This window comes from Tachyglossus aculeatus, chromosome 23, assembly GCF_015852505.1.
Source record: "Tachyglossus aculeatus isolate mTacAcu1 chromosome 23, mTacAcu1.pri, whole genome shotgun sequence".
In the NCBI taxonomy this organism is placed as follows: domain Eukaryota; kingdom Metazoa; phylum Chordata; class Mammalia; order Monotremata; family Tachyglossidae; genus Tachyglossus; species Tachyglossus aculeatus.
In genome coordinates, this window is record NC_052088.1 from 32,957,802 (window position 1) to 32,983,911 (window position 26,110).

The following is a 26,110-nucleotide window of genomic DNA, read 5'->3' on the forward strand; positions in this document are numbered from 1 at the left end:
TCAGGAGACCTGGGTCCTAATCCTGGCCCTATCACTTGCCTTGGTGGTGACGTTGGGTAGAACCCTTTACATCTCTGTACCTTAGTTTCCTCATCCAGTGCTTAGAACAGTACCCAGTGCTTAGATCAGTGCTTTGCACATAGTATGCACTTAATAAATGCCATTATTATTAAAATACCCTTAAATTGTGAGCCCCACGTGAGAGAAGGATTGTGTCTGTTGGGATTGCCCACATCCTGCTTCAGGCCTGGAACACCCTCCCTCCTCCTATAATAATAATGATGATGATGGCATTTATTAAGCACTTATGATGTGCAAAGCACTGTTCTAAGTGCTGGGGAGGTTACAAGGTGATCAGCTTGTACCACATGAGGCTCACAGTCTTCATCCCCATTTTACAGATGAGGGAACTGAGACACGGAGAAGTGAAGTGACTTGCCCAAAGTCACACAGCTGACAATTGGCGGAGCCAGAATTTGAACCCATGACCTCTGACTCCAAAGTCTGTACTCTTTCCACTGAACCATGCTGCTTCTCTATCCCACAGACAGTGAGTCTCCCCTCCATCAAAGCCTTATTCAAGGTCCATCTCCTCCAAGAGGCCTTCCCTGACTGACCCCTCCTTTCCTCTTCTCCTCCCTTCTGCATCCCCCTGATATGCTCCCTTTATTCATTACCCCTTCCCAGACCCACAGCACTTATGTATATATCTGCCATTGATTTATTTCTTTTAATGTCTGTCTCCCCCTCTAGACTGTCAGCTCATTGTGGGCAGGGAATGTGTTTGTTTATTGTTGTATTGTCCTCTCCCAAGCACTCAGTACCATGCTCTGCATTCAATAAATACAATCGATTGATTAATTGATTGAGTAGGTTCCCTGACCTGTGGTGTCTCTGCCATCTGAGGAGAGGCACTGACTGATTTCCATAATAATAGTAATGGCACTTGTTAAGCACTTAGTGTATGCCAAGCACTGTTCTAAGAGTGGGGTGTTTACAAGTTAACCAGGTTGGACACAGTCCCTGTTTGACATTGGGCTCACCTCTTAATCCCCATTTTTTACAGATGAGGTAACCAAGAAGTGAAGTGACTTGCCCAAGGTCACACAACAGACAAGTGGTGGAGCCAGGATTAGAACCCATGACCTTCAGACTCTTAGGCCTGGGCTCTATCCACTAAACCATACTGCTTCCCTGATTTCGTGGCTCAGTGGAAAGAGCCCAGGCTTTGGAGTCAGAGGTCTGGCTTCGTCACTTGTCAGCTGTGTGACTTTGGGCAAGTCACTTCACTTCTCCATGCCTCAGTTCCCTCATCTGTCAAATGGGGATGAAGACTGTGAGCCCCCCGTGGGACAACCTGATCACCTTGTAAACTCCCCAGCGCTTAGAACAGTGCTTTGCACATAGTAAGCGCTTAATAAATGCCATTATTATTAGTAGTAGTAGTATTTCCAGCTACAACTCAGCCTTCCCCCTTGCTCCTCCAATGCCAACAGACCTCCTGTGACTTGATCTCGACTATCTCACCTCTGATCTCTCGCCCACATCCTGCCTCTGGCCTGGATTGCCCTCCTTCTCCACATCTGATAGATAATGACTCTCCTCACCTTCAAAGCCCTAGTTTCTTTATTTCTCTTGATGTCTGTCTCCCCCTCTAGACTTTAAACTCGTTGTGGTCAGGGAATGTGTCTACCGACTCTGTTAGCATGCTGTACTCTCCCAAGTGCTTAGCATGGTGCTCTGCACACAGTTAGTGCTCAGTGATTGATTGACTGACAAGGGATCAGCAAAGATGTCAGGGTGCAGCATGCTCAACCCTTCATTCGTTCTTTCACTCAATCGTATTTATTGAGTGCTTACTGCGTGCAAAGCATCATACTAAGCATTTGGGAAAGTGCACTAAAACAACAGACACAATCCTACCCACGATGAGCTCCAAGTCTAGGAGTGGGAGACCCTCGTTCTCAGGGCTGTCCCCGTCCCTCATGCTGATAACAGAAGAAGTGGGGACTCTGAAGCTGAAGAGAAACCAAGCTGAGAAAAGGGAATAGCTTAAGGGCCGGAATTCTTCCAATTGATGAATTATGAAAACCGGGTAGCCACTCCTCAAAGAGGAGCCTTTCAGGGCTTACGTGTTCCAATTGAATTGGGGATTTCCTGTCTGTATGTGGGAGAGGGAACTTGGAAGCCCTGGCATGAATTTTGGTGAGGAATTGTGAACAGGGCTTTGCCGGGGCTGGCTGATGATTCATGATTCATTTAGAAAGTGAAGGGGAATTCAGAATTGATGAGAGAGAGAGAGAGAGAGAGAGTGTGTGTGTGTGTGTGTGTGTGTGCCTGTGTGCGTGGGGGAGGGGAGATTGCTGAATGGGAGATGCCAGCCCTGTTTTCAGTCGGTGGTCAACTGGGGAAGGGAAGGGTCTGTGGCCTGGTCGAACCGCGGCATCGGGCGGACTGTGTGTATGTGTGAGTGTGTGCATGCATACAGGCGTGAGCATCCTGCATTTAGGTGGGAGTGTGTGCCTACTTTCACGTGCAAGTGTGTGCCTGCATTCAGATGCAAGTTCATTCACTCATTCAATCACATTTATTGAGCGCTTACTGTGTGCAGAGCACTGGACTAAGCGCTTCAGAAGTCCAAGTCGGCAACATATAGAGACGGTCCCTACCCAACAACGGGCTCATAGTCTAGAAGGGGGAGACAGCCAAAAAAAACCTAGTAGACAGGTGTCAATGCCATCAGAATAAATAGAATTATAGCAAATGTGTGCCTGCATTAAGGTGTGAACATGTGCCTCGAGATGAGAGGGGAGCGAGGAGGAGGTGGAGATGTGTTTGCAGGGCGTTGGGCGGCGGGGTATGTAGTGTGGTCTGGTCCGGTCCAGTATGGTTCAGTGGGCTGGGCAGGTGGGCTGGGCCCTGATGGAGAGAGGAGACAGGACCCTGGGGTCAGGGGGAGTCTGGGGCAGCGCTTAGAATAGTGCTTGGCACCTAGTAAGCACTTAATAAATACCATCATGATTCATTTATTCAGTCGATTTATTGAGCACTTACTGTGTGCACAGCACTGCACTAAGTGCTTGGAAAGTCCAATTCGGCAACAGATAGAGACAATACCTACCCAGCAACGGGCTCACAGTCTAGAAGGCGGGGAGATGGACAACAAAACAAGTAGACAGGTGTCATCATCATCATTATGCGGGGGGGGGTTCGGAGCTGCAGTAGGAGAAAGGGCAGAAGGGGGGGGGTGAGGGAGGAAGAGGAGGAAGATGAGCAGCAGCAGCAGGAGAGGAGAAGGAAGAGGAGGAGGAGCAGTAGGAAGAGGAGGAGGGGTCAGTAAGGAGGAGGAGGAAGAGGAGCAGGAGGAGGGGGGCTGGAGGAGGAGGAGCAGCAGCGGGAAGGGGAGGAGGGGGTAGTGAGGAGGAGGGGGCAATGGCAAGGAGTAGCAGCAGGAGGAGGAGGAGCAGCGGGAGGAGGAGGGAGCGATGAGGAGGAGGGGGAGCAGCGGGAGGATGAGGAGGAGCAGCGAGAGGAAGAAGAGCAGCGGGAGGAAAAGGATCAGGGAGGAGGAGGAGCTGGAGGAGGAGCAGCGAGAGGAGGGGCAGTGAGGAGGAGGAGGAGGAGCTGGAAGAAGAGGGGCAGTGAGGAGGAGCGGGCGCGGGCTCGGTGCGTGCGGGCACATCTGGGCTGCAGGCTGGCGCTGGCGCCGGCCCTCGGCTGTGTCCCTCGGCTGTGCCCCTCGGCTGTGTCCCTCGGCTGTGTCCCTGGCCCTCCCTCCGCCTGATTCCAGAGCCCGGCCGCTCCTCCCGCTCCGCCGCCGCCGCCTGAGCGCCCTCCGAGCCGGGGAGCCGGGGGGCTCCGGGGCTCCGGGGGTCTCTGGGGGGGGGGGGGGGGGAGGTCCGGGGGTCCGGGGGAGGCTCCCGGGGGTTAGCCGATGGGGATGTGTTCGCGCCAAGAGCGGATTCAGAAGGACGTCGACGTGGTGATCCACAAGTCCAAGGCGGACAGGGACGGCCTGTTCGCAGGTGACGCTTACCGCGCGCGACCCCCGACCCGGGACCCTCCCCGAGACCCCCACCCTAGGACCATCTGCCTCTCCCACCCCCATCTCACCCCAGGACCCTGTCCCTCCTCCACTCCGGGACCCCCGCCCCAGGACCCTCCCCCACCCCTGGATCACCCCCCCCCAACCCTGGACCCCCCACCCCAGGACCGTCCCCCTCCTCCACCCCGGGACCCCCGCCTCTGGACCCTCCCCCACCCCTGGATCACCTCCCCAACCCCCGGACCCTCCCCCTTCCCCAACCCTGGACCCCCACCCCAGGTCCATCTGCCTCCCCACCCCCATCTCACCCCAGGACCCTCCCCCTCCTCCACTCCGAGACCCCCACCCCAGGACCCTCCCCCACCCCTGGGCCGTCCCCCCATCTCCACCCCGGGACCCCCATCTCTGGACCCTCCCCCACCCCTGGATCACCTCTCCCAACCCCTGGACCCCCACCTTTGGACCCTCCCCCACCCCTAGATCACCCCCCCCCCCCGGACCCTCCTCCTCCCATCCCTGGACCCCCACCCCAGGACCATCTTCCTCCCCCACCCCCATCCCCGGACCCCCACCTTGGGACCCTCCCCCCCCCCGGAACCCCCAAAATCCCCCCGGGCCTGGGGCGCCGAGGGTCAGTGGCGGTGGTGGGGTCAATGCAGCCAGCTGGACAGTCTCCCCCCGGTACCCACGGGGCTCGCGGATCCCAGGATCCCATCGGATCGATCGGGCCGGGGGGCGTCTCTTCCATTCCCCCCTTCCACTCCTCCCACTGAAGAAAAGGCAATTGGGGTTGAGCGGGGCGACAGCCCGGCTCGTCGGCGCTTGGCCCCTTCGCCCACAATAGACAGTCCGGCCGTTGCCATGGCATCGGGGCACTTGTTGCAAAGGGTTTTTTTTTGCCCCCTTTGCACTAGCTCTTTGGATGCCCACCGACTTCACCCCACGACCCTCACCCCCGAGGGGCGCGGGAGACTCCAGGAGTTTTCCCGAAAAATGATAAATAAACAGGGGCTTGTGCGTGTGGCGGCGCTCATACCACTTTCTGTTTCAGATTTCCGATACTCAGACTCCACCTTTACCTTCACCTACGTCGGAGGCCCCAAAAGGTACCTGCCTACAGGCGCAAACAATTCGCTTCATTTCCTCTTCTCACCTTCGTGTTTCCTTTGTTCGGGTTTGTGAGACCGACAGGAGGGGTGTGTGTGTGTTTACACGTCTGGCTGGTGAATGATTGTCCCTTTTTTGTGGTGCCTGGGGGCACGGATGGGTCTGCCTCTTCTTGGGTGCATGGATGTGTTTGCTTGTGCCTGGAATGCATGGATGTGTCTGCCGGTGCAGGGATGTGTCTGCCTCTCCTTGGGTGCATGGCTGTGTTTGCCTGTGTTTGGGATGCATCGATGTGTTTACCTGTGCCTGGGATGCATGGATGTCTGCCTGTGCCTGTGTGCATGGCTGTGTCTGCCTGTGCCTGGCGTGCATGGTTGGGTCTGCCTCTCCTTGGGTGCATTGATATGTTTGCCTGTGTCTGGGATGCATGGATGTGTCCGTCTCTGCCAGTGTGCATGGATGTGTTTGCCTGAGCCTGGGTGCATGGATGTATCTGCCCGTGCCTAGCTGAATGGATGTATCTGCCTCGGCCTGGCTGCATGGATGTGTCTGCCTCTCCTTGGATGCATGGATGTGTTTGCCTGTGTCTGGAATGCATGGATGTGTCTGCCTCTCCTTGGGTGCGTGGATGTGTCTGGATCTCCATGGGTGTATGTATGTGTCTGCCTCTGCCTGGGTGCATGGACATGTCTGCCTGTGTCAGGGTGTGTGAATGTGTCTGCCTCTCCTTGGGTGCTTGAACTCATTCATTCAATCGTATTTACTGAGGGCTTACTGTGTGCAGAGCACTGTACTAAAATGTGACTGTCTGTCTGCTTGGGCCTTGCTGTATGGATGTGTCTGCCTGTGCCTGGCTGTATGTGGGTGTGTCCACCTGTGCCTGCCTGTATGGGTGTGTCTGCCCGGCTGTCTGTGCCTGGCTGTAAGGAGGTAGCCACCCATCTGCTTGTGCCTGGGTGCATGGATGTATCTGCCCATCTACTGTGCCTGGGTGCTTGGATGTGTCTGCCTGTCTGTCTGTGCCTGGATGCTTGGATGTGTCTGCCTGTTTGCCTGTGCCTGGCTGTATGGATTTGTGTGCCCATGCCTGGCCATAGGGAGGTGTCCACCTGTCTGTCTGTAAGAAGGTGTTCTCCCGTCTGCCTGTGCCTGGGTGCAAGGAAGTTTCTGCCTGTCTGCCGGTGCCTGGGAGTATATTTTGCTCTTGAGCTATTATGATTTATCTATGCTGGAGGACTGATTTGGGTTATAAATAACTAGAGGAAAACCTGTGTGATTCAAGGTGATCTAATAATACACAACACGCTACTAGCATAACTCAAAATGTGATATATATATAGATGTGGGGTGTTTTTTTTTTGTGTGTATGTGTATAATTTAAATCTACATTGGAAGGTAGATTAAACCAGTGCAATTAGGGCATAATCAATGGATAAAATGTAATCAGCAGATTGACTTTTATTTCTCATTTTGAGGCGCAATTTCTTGTTACTGCTGTTTGCCCATATTATTGGAATTTTCGTGAAAACATTTAGTGTATCAATTTCCTGTTTCCAGAAGAGGAGTTTCATTTTCAAATTTAATTGGACTTAGGTCTTTCAGTAGTTAGGAGTATATGAGATTTTATAAAAAGATGATTAAGAATTCAAAAGTTTCTTGAAAGATCATTTGGAAAGTCGAGTGAAACTTCAAACCTGACTTTGAAATAATACAGTTGTTGGTAATTTCAAAACAAGTAGGTATTTGGTTTCCTTCTTCCTACAACATATGTACAAGTTGAGGAGAAGGGTTAGCTTTTCTGAGTGATGGAAGGTGACATATTAGTAGAACAATGTTCAGGTTTATCTTAATTCAGATTTTTCAGTGTCCTTTTAAATTTTCATTTCCAGCAATTTAAAATGAGACCATTACATTAAGAGAAATATTAGAAAGTTGGACTAACCTTTGTCTACGGAATTTCCAGGGGAGTCACATTTGGGCCAGGGGCCATGTCCATTCTCATAATCTTGCATCTACCCGAGTGCAGAGCATAATAATAATAGTAATAATGATGGTATTTGTTAAGGACTTACTATGTGCAAAGCACTGTTCTAAGCACTGGGGGGGATACAAGGTGATTAGGTTGCCCCACGTGGGGCTCACAGTCTTAACCTCCATTTTCCAGATGAGGTAACCGAGATACAGAGAAGTTAAGTGATTTGCCCAAAGTCACAGAGCAGACAAGTGGCCGAGCTGGAATTCGAACCCATGACCTCAGAATCCCAAGGCCATACTCTTTCCACTGAGCCACGCTGCTTCTCTGAGCCTTGCTGCTTAGTGTTTGGCACATAGGAAGTTCCTAATACCTTGACCATAATTGTTATTTTATCAGTTTGAAGTTTTAAGGAACACTTTAAAACATGAGCTTTGTATTGCTTTCTGCCTTTCCTTGTAAAATGTAAAATTTTAAAGTTTCACTCAGGCGGATTTAAGGGTGGATTTCCCCCTTCTAGACTGTGAGCATGTTGTTGGGTAGGGACCGTCTCTATACGTTGCCAACTTGTACTTCCCAAGCGCTTAGTACAGTGCTCTGCACACAGTAAGCGCTCAATAAATACGATTGAATGAATTGAATTAATGAATGAATTCTTTGAATCGTGACCTGCTCCCACCTTTGTCAGATCATATATATGTGTGTATATATATATGTATGTATTGCTACCTTTGTGGGGAAATTTGCCGTGACTTGAGGTTGTGCCTCATCAGGTGCTACTCACGTGTTGAAGCAGGGAATGGGTCTGTTCCTTGTCATATTCTCCCAAGCATTTTGTATAGTGCTCTGCACACAGTAAGTGCTTGATAAGTACAGTCGACTGACGGACATTGTGCTGTAGCAGATGAACTTGCAGTGAGGGTGGAGACACAAGGCCTGCTTTGGTAGCTTCTCATCATCACTGCTTCACCCAGAATGCTGTTATCTGAGGTAGAAAATGTTGGGGAAAAGGCTTTTCTTTCTCTTGCTGACAGCCTACATATTTCTCCCTCATTAGAAAGTGCTTTCGTGAACTGTGGCTTGCTTGCATGTTGGTGTCGTGGCTTTACATTCTAGATGAACCTCAACGTTGTCTGACAAAACACAGGCCCAGGTATATTCTTTGGATAGCCGACGAGACTAACTTTCCGGGACCTCTCACCTCAGTAAGTGGAAATTGCGAAAGATGGAGTAGAGAAGAGGAAGTTCAGTTGTAGCTGCTGCACCTGATTCCTCCCTAGTCTCTTATTACAAGACCGTCCCCTTTCAAATTGACCATGATTAATGGAATGTGACTGGGTCATGCGATATGTATTCCCCTTGCTTTTCCCTGGAGCTGTTAACTCCTTGCCCTACGCTTGGCTGTGGAACCGACTAGGGAAAGGGAAGGAGAAAAGTGGGATAGTGGGAGGAGGGTCCTCTGTGGAAGTGAGCTTAGAGATCCAACGATGACAGTTCTAGACTGCACTTCTAGAACCATGCACTTCTAGACTGTGAGCCCACTGTTCGGTAGGGACCGTCTCTATATGTTGTCAACTTGTACTTTCCAAGCGCTTAGTACAGTGCTCTGCACACAGTGAGCACTCAATAAATACGATTGATTGATTGACAGGAGAGATGGACTTTATAAGGAAAAACTCTACCTGTTACCTTTTCCTACACTAGGAGAGTAGTATTGTGATGGATGTCTGACATTTATCTTTCATCCACTGGGGTTTTTCGCCTCCTCTGTTAATAGCGGGGCAGGACGCCGATACTGCATCTTCCTATTCCTGAAGAAAAAGAAAAAAAGCCAGGGATATTTCAAAAGCCCAGTGTTGACAACTCCACAGTGTTAGTATTGTGAGCTTTAATGTGGTGATTCTTAGAGGTCTGGCAAGATGGTTTGAAACCACTATTGATGCCATGTGGCTGAAATAAAGAGTGGTGGGGGGTGGAAAAAAGCTCACAACCGTTTTATGGGGAACTGGGTTTCCAAATTGGGAACAAGATTTTCTCCTGCTTCTTTATGATCCTTTTAAGAGTGAAGGTGGATAATAGGATTTTCTTTTGTGCACGGTTCCTGTGTATCTAATGTTGAAAGCGACCTTATTCTGTCTGTTGAGCTGTGGGAATTGTTCCATAACAGCTTTTCATCTGAAAAGACTGACCTTTAAACCTGTGAAGAAAAATGATATCCTAAGATTTCCTTGTAGAGATGGTGGTTAATCCTCTACCTGCTTACCTTAATTTTGAGACTCAGAGTACCTTGCTTTGTTCAGTTATTTATGGTTTATTTTTCATATTCATTAGAGGACAGTCTCCGCTTTGTCCATTCTGATCTCACACCCAGCCAGAGTGAAAATGACCCTCTTTTATTTTGTATAGGTCATCTTTTGGTCTCTAAAATCCAGGAGATCAGGACATTCCAGGTAAAGTGGAGAGTCAGGAGGTCCTGATGCTTCCTTGAAAGAAATTGATTAAGATTTATAACTGTACTGTAGGTTCATGCTGAGCATTATTAAATTACTATTATATCCAAATCAGAGAAGAAAGGAATGTTTTTGCAAAAGTGGGTAATGCCATTTTCCAAGTTTTTTCTTAATGATCTCAGAGTGATTGGAATTTTAAAATAATAGAGTTTAATTGATATGTTATAGTTTTAGAAATAATGGAAGATTTATTCATTACAGCTGTATTGTCTAATGTGGGCTTTAAATATGGAAATCACAGGGCAACAATACTTTTATTTCAGATGATAGCTTTGAGGAATGTTTCTCATAAAGTGAGGTACTTAGGTACTGTGACTTTGTAAGATTAACTGTTTAACTGCATCTGGCAAAATATCATAAAGTGCTTGATTCCTCATCTCTCTTACCACAAGAGGTAAGGATTTAGAAGCTAGCATGGAATAATTAAAAAAATAAAAAATAAAAAAACCCTCCCCTCTTTGCATTTTATGAATTGAGCCCCCTTTTTTGTGTAGGGTGATCCTATGCCCCCTTGTTTCAACATGGCTTCCCAGAATCCAAATATGTTTTAAATGTAAAGTGTTTGCTTAGTTTTAACCCAAAGTGGAAATGTCCAAGTATTGGTCCCCATGATGCTTGAGAAGATTCTTCTTACCCATTACCAGAATCTACTCAAGGTTGCAAAGAATCAAGCCTACATGGCATCGCGTACACTTTGATGATTTGCAAATCTGGTAATAGAAGGTGGATTACTTCCAAAGGAATTGAAGATTCAATAGCAGTATACTTTCATTGTCATATTTATTGGGCATTTACTGGGTGCGGAAGGCTGTACTTAGTGCTTGTGAGAATACGATAGAACAGTCAATGGACACATTACCTGCCCACAACGAGTTTACAGTCTCTGGGGGGGAGAGAGACATTAATATAAATAAATTACAGATATGTACATAAGCACTGTGGGGCTGGAAGTTCATGGCTTTAGTTTGTTCATAATATGGCTACCTTTTCATGGGAAATTTGAAGGAATGAGTGGCCTGGGGAAGTTTGGGGGGAAAAATGGAAGGAATGGTAAAGGATGAATGCTCATTAGGAGGTAGAATATGTACCCAGCAAGAAGACTGAAGGGAATGTTCATATTCTCTTTGACATCAATGACGTAATCACCTCTGGGATGTTGTTTATTATCATTCAAGCAGCAACATTTGGAAGCATTGCGCTCTGACTCTTTATTCATCAGAATAATCTTTATCGAACAAAAACTCCTCACTGTGGGCTTTAAAGCACTCATTCACCTTGCCCCCTCCTACCTCACTTCACTACTCTCCTATTACAACCCAGCTTGCTCAATCGCTCCTCTAATGCCAACCTTCTCACTCTGATGTCATTCATCTGGCCTGGAAGGTGCCCTCCCTCCTCATATCCAAGAGACAGTGACTTTCCCCACCTTCAAAGCTTTATCGAAGGCCCAGCTCCTAGAGGCCTTCCCTGACTAAGCCCTCCTTTCCTCTTCTTCCACTCACTTCTGTGTCACCCTGACTTGCTCCCTTCATTCATCTCTCCCCTCCAAAGCCCCAAGACACTTGTGTAAATAGTTGTAAGTATTGATTTAGTCACATTTTCTCCCCCTCTAGGCTGTCAGCTCTTAAGGGCAGGGAATGGGTCCATTGACTGTTGTATTGTACTCTCCCAATTGTATAGTACAGCGCTTTGCACCCAGTAAGTGCTCAATAAATAAAATTGAATCAACCAATCAATGGTATTGAGCACTAACTAAATCTCCAGTGGCTGCCTGTCAACCTACACATCAAGCAAAAACTCCTCACTCTCGGCTTCAAGGCTCTCCATCACCTCGCCCTCTCCTGCCTCACCTCCCTTCTCTCCTTCTCCAGCCCAGCCCTCACCCTCTGCTCCTCTGCCGCTAACCTCCTCACCGTACCTCGTTCTTGCCTGTCCTGCCATCGATCCCCAACCCACGTCCTCCCCCTGGCCTGGAATGCCCTCCCTCCACAAATCCGCTAAACTAGCTCTCTTCCTCCCTTCAAAGCCCTACTGAGAGCTCACCTCCTCCAAGAGGCCTTCCCAGACTCTTCCCAGAGCCCCTTTTTTCCTCTCCTCCTCCCCATCCCCCCAGCCCTACTTCCTTCCCCTTCCCACAGCACTTGTATATATGTTTGTACAGATTTATTACTCTATTTATTTTACTTGTACATATTTACTATTCTATTTATTTTGTTGATGTGCATTTAGCTTTAATTCTATTTGTTCTGACGACTTGACACCTGTCCATAAGTTTTTTTTTTGTCTGTTTCCCCCTTCTATTCATTCATTCAGTTGTATTTATTGAGTGCTTACTGTGTGCAGAGCACTGTACTAAGTGCTTGGGAAGGACAAATTGGCAATATGTAGAGACGGTCCCTACCCAACAGCAGGCTCACAGTCTAGAAGTGTATGGGAGAGTAAAATACAATAAATGAGATCCTGATGGAGCTTACTATCTAATGAAGTGACAGATAGTAAATAAATTACAGTTAAGGGAAGCAGCAGAATGTAAGGATATGTTCTTAAGTTGTGTGGGGATGGGGGTAAAAGGGATATCGGAATGCTCAAGCAGTCCAGATCCAGATGCATAGGTGAAGCAGAAAGGAGAGTGTGACATTCCAGAGGGATGGGAGGGTTGCAGCCCTAAATCTTGGCTGAAAGAGGCCCCACCCCCCCAAAAAATGTATCTTTTTAACAACATTCACATTAGACTTGGATGGAGCTGTTCCTGTCTTGGTAAAAAGTTGGTCTCTGTGCCCCATAAAGACCATAAACAGATGATGTAATTAAATCTTCCCCTGATCCACCAATAGACCCTGCCTCCCGAGAACATCACTTAGAATATAATTTTATTTTCAGTAGAAATACCAATATGCTAAATCGATAGCCATCATATTATAGGGGAAAAAAATCACAGTATAATGAAAGGCATTAAAGTGCTCAAAATGCTAGTTTTAAAGAGAATCACAGATACTCAGAAAAGGGGAGCTTAAGACAGGATAGTTTATTTCAACCCAAGCACTTAAATTCTTCTCTTATGGCCTCTGCAGGGGGGACGTTTTGTTTTTACCCGACTGCTTTAGTGACACCTCCTCTTCCTTGAGTAGAACATCACTGCGTTAGAGTGCTTTGCACATCGTAAGCGTTTAGCAAATGCCATCATTATTATTACTATTAGTCACTAGAAGTAGTAAGGCAATAGGGAACAGTATTTTCCCTGTATAGGTGGTTGCCAATGGCTCCTTGTAGAAAGATTGTCTACCAGACCCCTTTGCCACAAAGCCCTTTCCTATCTAAAATTGCAGCTGTTTCTTTTAGAATTGTTAGATTTTTATTCTAGGAGCTGATTGCTTTTAATCATTTCCCCTTTAATGCTGACTGTTTTGTCATCATTTAATGTACATTTTAATAGGAAAATTGAAGATTAAATCTTTTCCCTTTGCAATTTTTTTTAGTTTGGTTTAATTGTGGTATAGTCAGTCTTTGACATGCAATATTTAAGGGAGCAAACAATTTTCTGGATGAAGGTGTACACATACTTAAAAAGGCACTGGGTATGTTACCTGCATAAATATTGCAACCAGCTATACCAGGTATAATGAAGAATAGAAAAAAAAAGTTCCTATTATTTATCCTCAAGACAGCTTTCTGCCAGACATGGTTAGGTTCTAAATGAGAATTGGAGAGTAACCTCAGTTTGTGTGTCTACAGTCACACAACTGAGCATTGGCTCCAATTAGAGAATGCAGATGTCAGCAAATGTACCCACAAAAGCCCACCTAGAAGTCTTCCCACCCAAACAGATAATGCATCTCATGACATCATATCCCTGAATTCAGGAAGTTCTTAATGGGCAACCCAAATGCCTCCTCCTGCAATTAAAACCACTTTCCCCTCATGTTTTCAGAGGGACAGAATTCAGCTTCATCCTTTGATTTCTTTGAAAGCTTTGAATAGTGGTAGCAGCAGCAGCATTAGTAACATTTACTGAACACTCCCTTGAGGCAATGCACTGCACTAAGACACTTTGGGAGTGCAGAACGAAAGACGGGACATGTTTGCTGCCCACAAGGAGCTTACACTTAGATGGTCGGAAATAATAATAATCATAATAATTTTGGTATTTTTTAAGAGCTTACTAAGTGCCAAGCACCATTCTAAGCGCTGGAGGAGATACAAGGTAATCAGGTTGTACCACACGGGGCTCACAGTCTTAATCCCCATTTTCCAGATGAGGTAACTGAGGCACAGAGAAGGTAAGTGAGTTTCCCAAAGTCACACAGCTGATAAATGGCAGAGCCAGGATTCGAACCCATGACCCCTGACTCCCAAGCCCGCACTCTTTCCACTGAGCCACACTAAATTTTATGGGAGATAATGGTGGACTGGAGAGCCCGGGCCTAGGAGTCAGAAGGTCATGGGTTCTATTTCCAGCTCCACCACTTGTTTGCTGTGTGACCTTGGGCAAGTCACTTAACTTTTCTGTGTCTCAGTTACCTCATCTGTTAAAAAAAATGGGAATTAAGAGTGAGAGTCCAAGTGGGACAACTTGATTAACTTGTGTCCAACTTGATTAACTTGTATCTACTTCTCCCTGCCCCCCCGCCCCATCTACCGCCCCCCCCGGCCCCACCTCCAACTTCTTTAATGATTTTGACCCCTTCCTCACCTTCCTTCTCTCCTTTCCATGCCCACTCTGATCCTCGGAGACTTCAACATCCACATGGATATACCTGATGACTCCTCTGCCGCCCGCCTTCTATCTCTCCTTGACGGTGCCAACGTCTTGCTCCACCCCACCTCACCCACTCGCCAACTTGGTCATACCCTCGACCTCATCATATCCTACCGCTGCACTGTGTCCACCCTCACCAACTCTGAAATCCTTCTCTCTGATCATAATCTTCTCACCTGCCTCCTCACTCACACTCCTTTCCCCTGTAAATCCATATTACTCCTCACAGAGATCTCCGCTCTCTTGACCCCATCCATCTTTCTGAGCGCCTCACACCCCACCTCGCCTCCCTCTCCTTTCTACCCAGTCTTGATGATCAGATTACTGCTCTCAACTCTACCCTTTCTACTCAGCTAGACTCACTCGCTCCCCTTTCCCTTCGCTGCTCTCGTACCACTAACCCACAGCCCTGGATCACTGCCACTGTCCGCCTCCTTCGCTCTTATCCTCGAGCTGCCGAACGCTGCTGGCGAAAGTCTAAACACCATGCCAACCTCGCTTACTTCAAGTTTATCCTTTCCTGCCTTAACTCAGCCCTCTCCTCTGCCAGACAAAACTATTTCTCCTCCCTGATTGACACCCATGCCCATCATCCCCGTCAGCTCTTCTGTACATTTAACTCCCTTCTCAGGCCCCCGGTTCCTCCCCCTCCTCCTTCCCTCACCCCCAACGATCTGGCCTCTTACTTCATTAACAAAGTAAATCCATCAGGTCCGACCTCCCCAAAGTCACTCCCCCACCTTCTCCAACCCCCCGGCTCTCAGCACTCTCTGCTACTCTCCCATCCTTCCCAGCAGTATCCTCAGAGGAGCTCTCCTCCCTCCTCTCAAGTGCTGCTCCGGCCACCTGTGGTTCCGACCCCATTCCCTCTCATCTCATGAAATCTCTCTCTCCATCCCTTCTCCCCTCCTTAACTTCCATCTTCAACAGCTCACTCTCCACTGGTTCCTTCCCCTCTGCCTTCAAACATGCCTATGTATCTCCCATCCTAAAAAAACCCTCTCTTGACCCCACCTCACCTTCTAGTTATTGCCCCATATCCCTCCTACCATTCCTTTCCAAACTCCTTGAATGAGTTGTCTACACATGCTGCCTCGAATTCCTCAACACCAACTCTCTCCTCGACCCCCTCCAGTCTGGCTTCCATCCCCTACATTCCACGGAAACTGCCCTCTCAAAGGTCACCAATGACCTCCTGCTTGCCAAATCCAACGGCTCATACTCTATACTAATCCTCCTCGACCTCTCAGCTGCCTTTGACACTGTGGACCACCCCCTTCTCCTCAACACGCTATCTGACCTTGGCTTCACAGACTCCGTCCTTTCCTGGTTCTCCTCTTTTCTCTCTGGTCGTTCATTCTCAGTCTCTTTTGCAGGCTCCTCCTCCCCCTCCCATCCCCTTACTGTGGGGGTTCCCCAAGGTTCAGTTCTTGGTCCCCTTCTGTTCTCGATCTACACTCTCTCCCTTGGTGACCTCATTCGCTCCCACGGCTTCAACTATTATCTCTTCGCTGATGACGCCCAAATCTACATCTCTGCCCCTGCTCTCTCCTCCTCCGTCCAGGCTCGCATCTCCTCCTGCCTTCAGGACATCTCCATTTGGATGTCTGCCCGCCACCTAAAACTCAACATGTCCAAGACTGAACTCCTTGTCTTCCCTCCCAAACCCTGCCCACTCCCTGACTTTCCCATCACTGTTGACGACACTACCATCCTTCCTGTCTCACAAGCCCGCAAACTTGGTGTCATCCTCGACTCCGCTCTCTCATTCACCCCTCACATCCAAGCCGTCACCAAAAACCTGCTGGTCTCAGCTCCGCACCATTGCCAAGATCCACCCTTTCCTCTCCATCCAAACCGCTATCCTGCTCGTTCAAGCTCTTATCCTATCCCGTCTAGACTACTGCATCAGCCTTCTCTCTGATCTCCCATCCTCCTGTCTCTCCCCACTTCAGTCCATACTTCATGCTGCTGCCCAGATCGTCTTTGTGCAGAAACGCTCTGGGCATGTTACTCCCCTCCTCAAAAATCTCCAGTGGCTACCAATCAATGTGCGCATCAGGCAGAAACTCCTCACCCTGGGCTTCAAGGCTCTCCATCACCTCGCCCCCTCCTACCTCACCTCCCTTCTCTCCTTCTACAGCCCAGCCCGTACCCTCCTCTCCTGCAGCTAATCTCCTCACCGGGCCTCGTTCTCACCTGTCCCACTGTCAACCCCGGCCCACGTCATCCCCCTGGCCTGGAATGCCCTCCCTCTGCCCATCCGCGTGGGCAGAGAAGAGAAGCAGCGTGGCTAGAGAAGCAGCGTGGCTCAGTGGAAAGAGCCCGGGCTTTGGAGTCAGAGGTCATGGGTTCGAATCCCGGCTCTGCCACATGTCTGCTGTGTGACCTTGGGCAAGTCACTTAACTTCTCTGAGCCTCAGTTACCTCATCTGTAAAATGGGGATGAAGACTGTGAGCCCCACAAGGGACAACCTGATCACTTTGTATCCCCCCCAGCGCTTAGAACAGTGCTGTGCACATAGTAAGCGCTTAACAAATGCCAACATTATTATTATTATTATTATTATCCGCCAAGCTAGCTCTCTTCCTCCCTTCAAGGCCCTACTGAGAGCTCACCTCCTCCAGGAGGCCTTCCCAGACTGAGCTCCCTCCTTCCTCTCCCCCTCGTCCCCCTCTCCATCCCCCCTGTCTTACCTCCTTCCCTTCCCCACAGCACCTGTATATATGTATATATGCTTGTACATATTTATTACTCTATTTATTTATCTATTTATTTTACTTGTACATATCTATTCTATTTATTTTATTTTGTTAATATGTTTGGTTTTGTTCTCTGTCTCTCCCTTCTAGACTGTGAGCCCACTGTTGGGTAGGGACTGTCTCTATATATTGCCAACTTGTACTTCCCAAGCGCTTAGTGCAGTGCTGTGCACACAGTAAGCGCTCAATAAGTATGATTGATTGATTGATTGATTACTCCAGTGCATAGAATAGTGCTTGGTACATAGTAAGTGCTTTACAAGTATCATTATTATCATTATTATTGTTATTATTATTAATAAAACATAATTCTGTGAGGTATAGTTAGTAGACTAGGGTGGGCTGCTGAAGTAATTTCAATTTAAATTTTGAGAAACAATTTTGAAAATAAAACATCTTATTTTAAACTTAAGCCTTTTCAGTTCACCATTACTCTATGGGATCACTATAAAGTTCAAAATCCTCTCCTTGCACCCAATTAAAATCTGAACAAATCGTGTTCCTGAAATGCCTTTCCCCCTTTAATAATGGATCAAATGAAGACAAAAGATTAATTTCCTTGCTCGTCCTTGAATATTTCATGGAGAAAATTGACATTTTAAATTGAGAACACAAAAAAAGTTACAACTTTTGATTGTTAAATTCGTATTAAAGAAAAGCAGTATTTTTCTTCCTAAACTTGATCTTCAGAACACTGGGCTGTATCCAGCTAAGCAGCTAAGTACATTCCAAGCGTGAGCTGCACATTATCAAGGCATTATATAGTTTACTGGAATCCTTATTTAATAGACTGTGAGTCCATTGGGTAGGGATTGCCTCTGTTTCCAAATTGTACTTTCCAAGCGCTTAGTACAGTGCTGTGCACAAAGTAATTGCTCAAATACGATTGAATGAATGAATAGTTTGTACCATCTATTATTCAAATAAAATGAATGCACCTCTTCAATTTCCTTCAGTTCACACTGATGTGTCATCTAGACTCTAAGCTCATTGTCAGCAGGGAATGTATCTATCAACTCTGTTATATTGTACTCTTCCAAGCTCTTAGTATAGTGTTCTGTCCCCAGTAAGCCCTCAATAGATGTGATTGATTGACTGAATGAGAAAATGTTGATACATATTGTACACATATGTATTATTGTCCTAAACATTTCTAATAATGATTTCTCTCGGGGAGGGCTGAGATGATGAAAAAAGAATAGAAACAAGCCCCATTCCTTCCACGTTGTAGAGACTGAATGTTTTTTTGTTGGTGGCCGCAAGCTAGAACTTTGGGTTGTTACAGCAGGAAAAACTAACTCTGTTTTAGTCTCAAGTGCTTAGTGCAGTGCTCTGCACACAGTAAGCACTCAATAAATACGATTGAATGAATGAATGAATGAAGTGCCTAGTGAAGTAAGCACTCGATAAATTTATGATTGATCGAGTAGTGGGCTTCCTAATACCTTAGTTCCAAAAGAGCCATCCTTATTCTTATTCATATTTTTCAATTTACTCTGTCCAAGGTAAAAAGCTGTTTTGTGGTACATTCTGTGTATATAGAGTTGTAGTCTACACTGGATACTCCATATACTATATAGTACTATCCTGTTCTCCTGAAGAACACCTAGATTGGTTGAGTAGGACAAGGCAGAAACCCAACTTGTGTTAAATTTTGAATTTGAATCCGGGGTCAATGATTCAGGTTTTAGCTTTAAACTCCTCCCACTGCTGAATAAATTTAAGGCATATATCCTCTAATTGTGCTTGTATTTTAGGATCGTAAAATCGATTTATATTGACACATTCGCTTAATTAGCTAACGAAGGTGAAGCAACATTAATTATTAAGAGCAGCAGTAGATTCAGAATACTTGGCAATTTGCATATCAAGTAGGAGATCTTCAAAGGTGGCCCTTGAATGGCAGGCCAGTAGATTTGGAGGGTGTGTTCTTCTTTTTTGGGCAAAATTCTCCTGATGGGAATTCCCAATCTTCTAACTGTCATCTTATGACAAAGGAGGATGGCACTGCCCAATGTAGTGTTGGCAATTCAATGTTTTGTGTGTGTGTGTTTGTGTGCATATTGACCTGAGTAGAGCCGGACATATCCTTTCCCACCATCTGTCCCTCTTGATGCTCCTTTCCTGCTCCTTTTTCAGTGCTCCTTTTAGTGCTCCCTTCCAGCAAAAGCAGCAGATCTTAGAGAACCAGCATGGCTCAATGGAAAGAGCCCGGGCTTGGGAGTCAGAGGTCATGGGTTCAAATTCCGGCTCTGCCACTTATCAGTCACACAGACTTTGGGCAAGTCACTTAACTTCTCTGTGCCTCAGTTACCTCATTTGTAAAATGGGGATTGAGATTGTGAGCCCCACGTGGGACAACCTGATTACCTTGTATTCCCCCCGCCAGCACCTCGAACAGTGCTTTGCACATAGTAAGTGCTTAATAAATACCATTATTATTATTATTACTCAAGGGGAATGGCAGGGAACCAGTGGTACTGGAACATTTGAAAACAAAAGGGAGTTTGACAGCTGTTTTGCCCCTGGGAAAAGCAAAGGCCAGTGTTCCCTTCTGAAAGCGGCTTGAAGTCTGAAAAATGGACAGTGAAATCGCTCAAAATTACAGACTCTCTCCCACCAGCATTCGTATCCTTCTGATGGCAACTTAAAGTTCTTAGAAAAATTAAATCCATCAGAATTACAGACTTTGGCCCACCAGAGTTGGATTCTTTAGTCAGGAACCCCACCCCCCACCCCCCGCACCCCCCCAACCCCAAAATGTTTCTAGGGTTATTTTCAATTCTGACAAAATATATTGGGTTGCAGTGCTTGCTGTCAGAAGCATTTGGGTATTTTTAAAATGACATGTTTTTTTCAAGTTAGTGATAGATATGAGTCAAATGGAAGGCTTTTATGTTTTTAAGTAAATGTCATGGAAGCATTCATGTTTTAGTAATTTAATTTTCCCTTCTGGTGCAAGTTGTGTTATTATTGGCACATGTTGATTTACGATAGAATGTTTATCTGAAGCCAGATATTTTATTCTATATGGATAAATGTGGAAACTGGTCTCATTGGACTCTTTGGGGATTTGAAGGGAGCAAAAGAAAAACCCAGCCCTGTCCCTCCTTTACTTAGTAAGATGATCTGAGATCCTAGAAGGTAGTACTAGTGAAAACGCTGATTGTGGTATTTGTTAAGCACTTACTATGTGCCAAGCACTGTGATAGACGTTGGGGTAGATGCCAGATGAGCAGACCGGACACAAGGCTCAAGGCTGTAAATGCTTCACTGTCTGCAAAAATTTGGAGGTCAATCTCTGCTAAGCTCCTGGTGGACAGGGAATATGTCCAGCAGCTCTGGTATTTCGTACTTTCCCAAGTGGTTAGTACAGTGCAGTGCACACAGTAAGCACTCAATAAATACGATTGGTTGATTGAACATGGGACTCACAGTTTTCTGGATTCGCATCCTGCATATCAATCAATGGAATTTATTTCCCATTTCCCATTTCACTAGCTTTACCTTCCAGCCAAACTATTAGTACATTACATCAAAAGCACCCTTGGAAACCAGAATGTTTACTTAAATGTTTTTGCAATATTCACAGCACTTAAGGGGATGACTTAATAGGATTGTAGTATTAACAGAGAGGCTCAGAATGGAAAGTTCAGTGGAAAACAGCACTAGAGAAAATGAACAACATTCTTTTCCTATATAGTGGATCACAACTGTTGAATCCTTGGGAGCAAGCCATCTGGGATTTGGGATTTGTATTCATTTCTCTTTATCTTTTCATTAAAGGTGCCATTGCTATTAGATTAATGGGCCGTATCTTAATAGGGTGTTTGGTATTTCTAATGCAGGTTGTTAATGTTAGATGTGTGTAATGTATGGGCTTTCATTCCCCTGCACCCATTCTAAAAGTTGGTGATATTTGACCTGGGTGCAAAAATTATCATGTCCATGGGAGAATGTGAGTGGATGTATGGAGATTTTATCCATGTGGATTTTTTTTCATTGCTGCTAATGTTATTTTTATTTGGGATTAACCTAAAAAACTAATATATTACATGGAATAGCTAGTTCTTTATTAGAATTTTAAATCTAGATATGTCAGTTTAGTGTTTGTCTTCAGGTGTGGCTCAGTGGAAAGAGCACAGGCTTTGGAGTCAGTGATCATGGGTTCAAATCCAGGCTGCCAATTGTCAGCTGTGTGACCTTGGGCAAGTCACTTAACTTCTCTGTGCCTCAGTTACCTCATCTGTAAAATGAGGATTAAGATTGTGAGCCCCACAAGGGACAACCTGATCGCCTTGTGTCCCCCCAGCACTTAGAACAGTGCTTTGCACGTAGTAAGCGCTTAAACAAATACCATCATTATTATTATTATTATTACCTAATATAAATGGTTCCCCCAGCAGATGTTATTTGATATGGAAAGCTTCTCTTATAATTAGATAAAGCACTTACATATCTGTATCAAAGAGATAATTTTGTTTCTTGTACTCTCTCTTTCCATTCAATAGTAACAAAACAGTTTCTGATAAAGGCTCTCACACTTCCATAGTCACCAAAAACCTTCAGTTAGCAATCTTCTTTACTGAAGGTTTGGAAGCCAGAACTTTTTGAAAGACACATTGGAAATTGATAATGTAGTAGAAACTTATATTGCTTATATTACATGGGTCCACCAGAGTGAATAAGCTATGACAGAGTATGCAATCAGTCAGGTGTATTGTGCGTTACTATGTGCACAACACTGTTCCAGGTTCCTGGGTGCGTACAATAAAACAAGAGTTGGTAGACATGTTCCCTGCATATAAGGAGTAGATCATTCTAATAATAATAATAATGGCATTTATTAAACGCTTACTATATACAAGCACTGTTCTAAGCACCGGATAGGTTACAGGGTGATCAGGTTGTCCCACGGGGGGCTCACAGTCTTAATCCCCATTTTACAGATGAGGTAACTGAGACACAGAGAAGTTAAGTGACTTGCCCAAAGTCACACAGCTGACAGTTGGTGGAGCTGAGATTTGAACCCATGACCTCTGACTCCAAAGCCCATGCTCTTTCCATTGAGCCATGCTGCTTCTCTATTCTAGACTGTAAGCTCCTTGTGGGTAGGGAACCTGTCTACCAACTCTGATTTATTGTATGCTCCCAAGCACTTAATACAGTGCTCTACACAAAGCAAAGGGCTCGATAGATACAATTGGTTGATTGAAGAAGCGTAGCATCTAGAGGAAAAGGAATAAATCTGAAATTTGTTTAAAGCTTACATTTCTTTTGGTGAATTTAATTTCTGTTGTTGAAGAGGGGTGTTGGTAAGTCATTTTGTGCTAGCAATATAAATAATCCTCACCTTTCACTTAAAATCAACAGAAGCTTTTAAAATTAAATGAAAGCTCAAAATTAGCTTATAAGTAACAAAGTGATTTAAAAGTGTGAGACTTTATATTTCAAGATGAAACCATATGAGAAAGACAGATATACATTATGTTTCATATTGCCTGTGGAAGACAAGCATAAAAACATCTTTCCTTGAAAATATTAAGTGTGTGGCAAGTCACTGTGTTGCTACAAAACCAGAAAATTTGAAAAGGCTCATTTGGAACTAAGGTATCAAATCTTTAGCTGATGTGAATTTCTTCTCATGACAATTCATTTGCCAGTTAAAGGGTATCTAAACAGTTGATCTCTTGAGGAGGAGACTTAGATAGTAGGATGTGGGAAACCAAAGCAGCATGCTAAAATTGGCTTTGGGAATAACTGCAGATGCAGTCAGTCATCAGTCCCTCATTAAAATGGGTTGCTGCTAGGTCTGCACCAGGGAAAAGAGTTTGGCTTTTCAGTTCAAAGTATTCATTCCTTTTTATTGTTCTTGCATTGGAAACTGTCACTCCAGTGAATGATCAGATGATAATAACATTAATAGTGGCATTTAAGTGCTGAATATATGCCAAGTGCTAAGCACTGGAGTAGATACAATACAATCAGAGGCCCTGTTCATTCATTCAATCACATTTATTGAGCGCTTACTGTGTGCAGAGCACTGTACTAAGCAATTGGGCGAGTACACTACACCGATAAGCAGAGACATTCCCTTCCAACAAGGAGCTTACAATCTAGAGAGGAGCTTCCACAAGAGGTTCACAGTCTAAGGTGAAGGAGAATGGGTGTTGAATCCCCAGGTGAGGAAGCTACAGCACAGAGAAATCAAGTGACTTGCCCAAAGTCACTCAGCAGGCAAGTGGCAGAACCAGAATTAGAACCCATGTCTCATGACTCCCAGTCCTGTGCTCTTTTCATTAGGCCATGCTGCTTTGTTTCAGATTCATTTTTCATCAACTGTGAGAATATGGAATGCTGTATGTGGACCACGCGATTCATCTGTTTTAGAATCAGTCAGTCAGTAGTATTTATCAAGCTCTTACTGTGTGCAGAGTACTATACTAATTGCTTGGGAGAGTACGATATTACAGAGCTGGTACAGCCCACAATGAGCTTACAGTCTAGAGACGCGCGTACAGTCTAGAACAATTCAGCTGTGATTGAAGGCTGGTCCTCAGGGTTGCCGATATAACTTCAGTAACAGCTGAATTTGGCTCCATGCCATCAATCCAGGGCAAAACCCAAAATGATGTGCTGTAGCTTACTTACCACACTAAATTAGCTTAATGTCAATGTTCTGCATTAGTGTCCTTAAAGCATCCAGAATCCCAAGGCGATTCATTCATTAGCACAAAATTATTTCCTGGACTATGGAAATAAGCTCCTTGTGGTTAGGAATCTTGTCTGCCAATTCTGTGTTGTACTTTTCCAAGTGCTTAGTACAGGGCTCTGCACACAGTAAGCACTTAGTAAATACCACTGATTGATATGGAAATAAAGTCATTTGTATTTGGATAAACTGCCACATAAGGCTAATTTAGGGGCTTTATTTGTCATACTGTAAAATATGTGTGTAATTGCATGTTGAACATAAAATTCTACCACTTCATAATGCACATATGTTTAAGAAAGATTCATTTGAATTGGAAACAGTCATTTAACATTTCCGAGACACAAACTCCATTTTCAGTAGGCTAGCCTCCACGTAACAACTGAACCATCTAGGAATCTTGTTTTTCTGCCTAAGGGAGAGTTGCTTTTTAACTTAATTTTTTGAGTGAATGGCTCTCTTAGATTCTTTTTATGTCCTCCTAAAAATTGTTTTAGTGAAACATTATTGGCAGATTTTTCCATTACAAGCACTAATCTTTCCATCTTAAAAATAAATGTGTTAAACTTTTTGAGTATCATTGTTCCTTCTTTTTGACTTGTTGGGTCATGGATTTCTGAGCTAAAAATAATTTAAATGGGCCATTACAATGAATCATTTAAATTGGTCTTTGTGTGATTGACCTTAACAGCTCTTAAGAATCTTTCTCTTTGTATGTCTTCTTTCCACTCTTTCAATATTACTGTTCAACTGTTGAAAAAGGATCAGACTTTTCTTTTATTGTCACAGTAGCTGTTCCATATAGCATTGATTAGTATATAATATTTAAATCATGTCTCCTCCAAGAGGCTTTCCCTAAGCCTCCATTTCCCCTACTCCTCCTCCCTTCTGGGTCACCTTAGCACTTAAAAACAATGGTAGTAATAATAATGGTATTTGTTAAGTGCTTACTATGTGCCAGGCACTGTACTATGTGCTGGGTTGGATGCAAACAACTCGAGTTGGACACAGTCCCTGTCCCATGTGGGCTCACAGTCTCAGTCCCCATTTTAACAGACAAGGGAACTGAGGCACGGAGAAGCGAAATGACTCGCCCAACGTCATATAGCAGACAAGTGGCAGAGCCAGGATTAGAACCCATGACCTTCTGACTCCCAGGCCTTTTCTCTATCCACTCTGCCATGTTGCTTCTCTACTTTGGTTTGTACGCTTTATTGACCCTACTCTCAGCCCTCCAGCACTTTGACACATATCCGTAATTTATTTTAATGTCTGTCGCCCCCTCTAAACTGTGAGCTCCTTGTGTGTAGGGAGTGCTTACTTATATAGAGGTTTGTACTAAGCCCTGGGGAAGAGTACGTACGTGGGGATTAGACAGAAACAGTGTCCCTAGAGGGGGTCACGGATATTAGTGGGGAGAGGGGCCTGGAGATAGAGAAGCAGTGTTCCGTAGTGGATAGAACGCAAAGCCTGGAAGTCAGAAGGACCTGGGTTCTAATCCTGACTCTGCCACTTGTAATAATAGTAATTACGATACTTGTTTTGTGCTATGTGTCAAGCACTGTTCTAAGAACTGGGGTAGATGCAAGTTAATCAGGGTTGACACAGTCCCTGTCCCACATGGGGCTCATACTCTTGTCCCCATTTTACAGATGGGGTAACTGAGGCACAGAGAAGTGAAGTGACTTGCCCAAGGTCACACAGCAGACATGTGGCAAAGCCAGGATTACTAGCCAGGTCCTTCTGAATCCCAAGCCCGTGCTCCATCCACTAAGTCACTCTGCTTCCACTTGTCTGCTGTGTGAACTTGAGCAAATCACTTCATTTTTCTGTACCTCAGTTATCTCCTCCATAAAAGGGTGATGAAGACTGTGACCCCCCATTTGAGACATGGACCATGTCCAACTTGATCAACTGTATCTACCCAGTGCCTAATACAGTGCTTAGCACATTGTAAGTGCTTAACAAATACCATATCAGGAAAAGTGAAACAATAAAACACTCACAAGACAAAGACAGATACACACATGTACAAAATAGTTGCTGTCATGGTAGCTAGTAGCTGTAAAACGGTGATATTGAAATGAAATGGAGATATCCTGGGAGGTCATGTGCCTCTAACCAAATGAAAATTGTTGGTAAATAGCCTTAAGAAAGAAAATTATATAGCCTATTTTGGAAATTCATTCCCAAGCTAAATAATTACTCCTCTCAGGAAAGCAATCAATGGGTTTGGGAAAGTACA

At 45.3% G+C, this 26,110-nt stretch overlaps 1 protein-coding gene across 1 annotated transcript in view; it reads left to right on the forward strand.

Moving 5' to 3' along the window:
- The first annotated feature begins 3,934 nt into the window (after positions 1-3,934).
- PARP8 (poly(ADP-ribose) polymerase family member 8) overlaps positions 3,935-26,110 on the forward strand; it is a 142,885-nt gene continuing 120,709 nt past the window's right edge. The window contains exons 1-2 of the mRNA XM_038765776.1: positions 3,935-4,025; positions 5,097-5,151. Of these exons, the coding sequence (XP_038621704.1) occupies positions 3,935-4,025; positions 5,097-5,151 (146 nt within the window). The remainder of the gene's footprint in view (positions 4,026-5,096; positions 5,152-26,110) is intronic.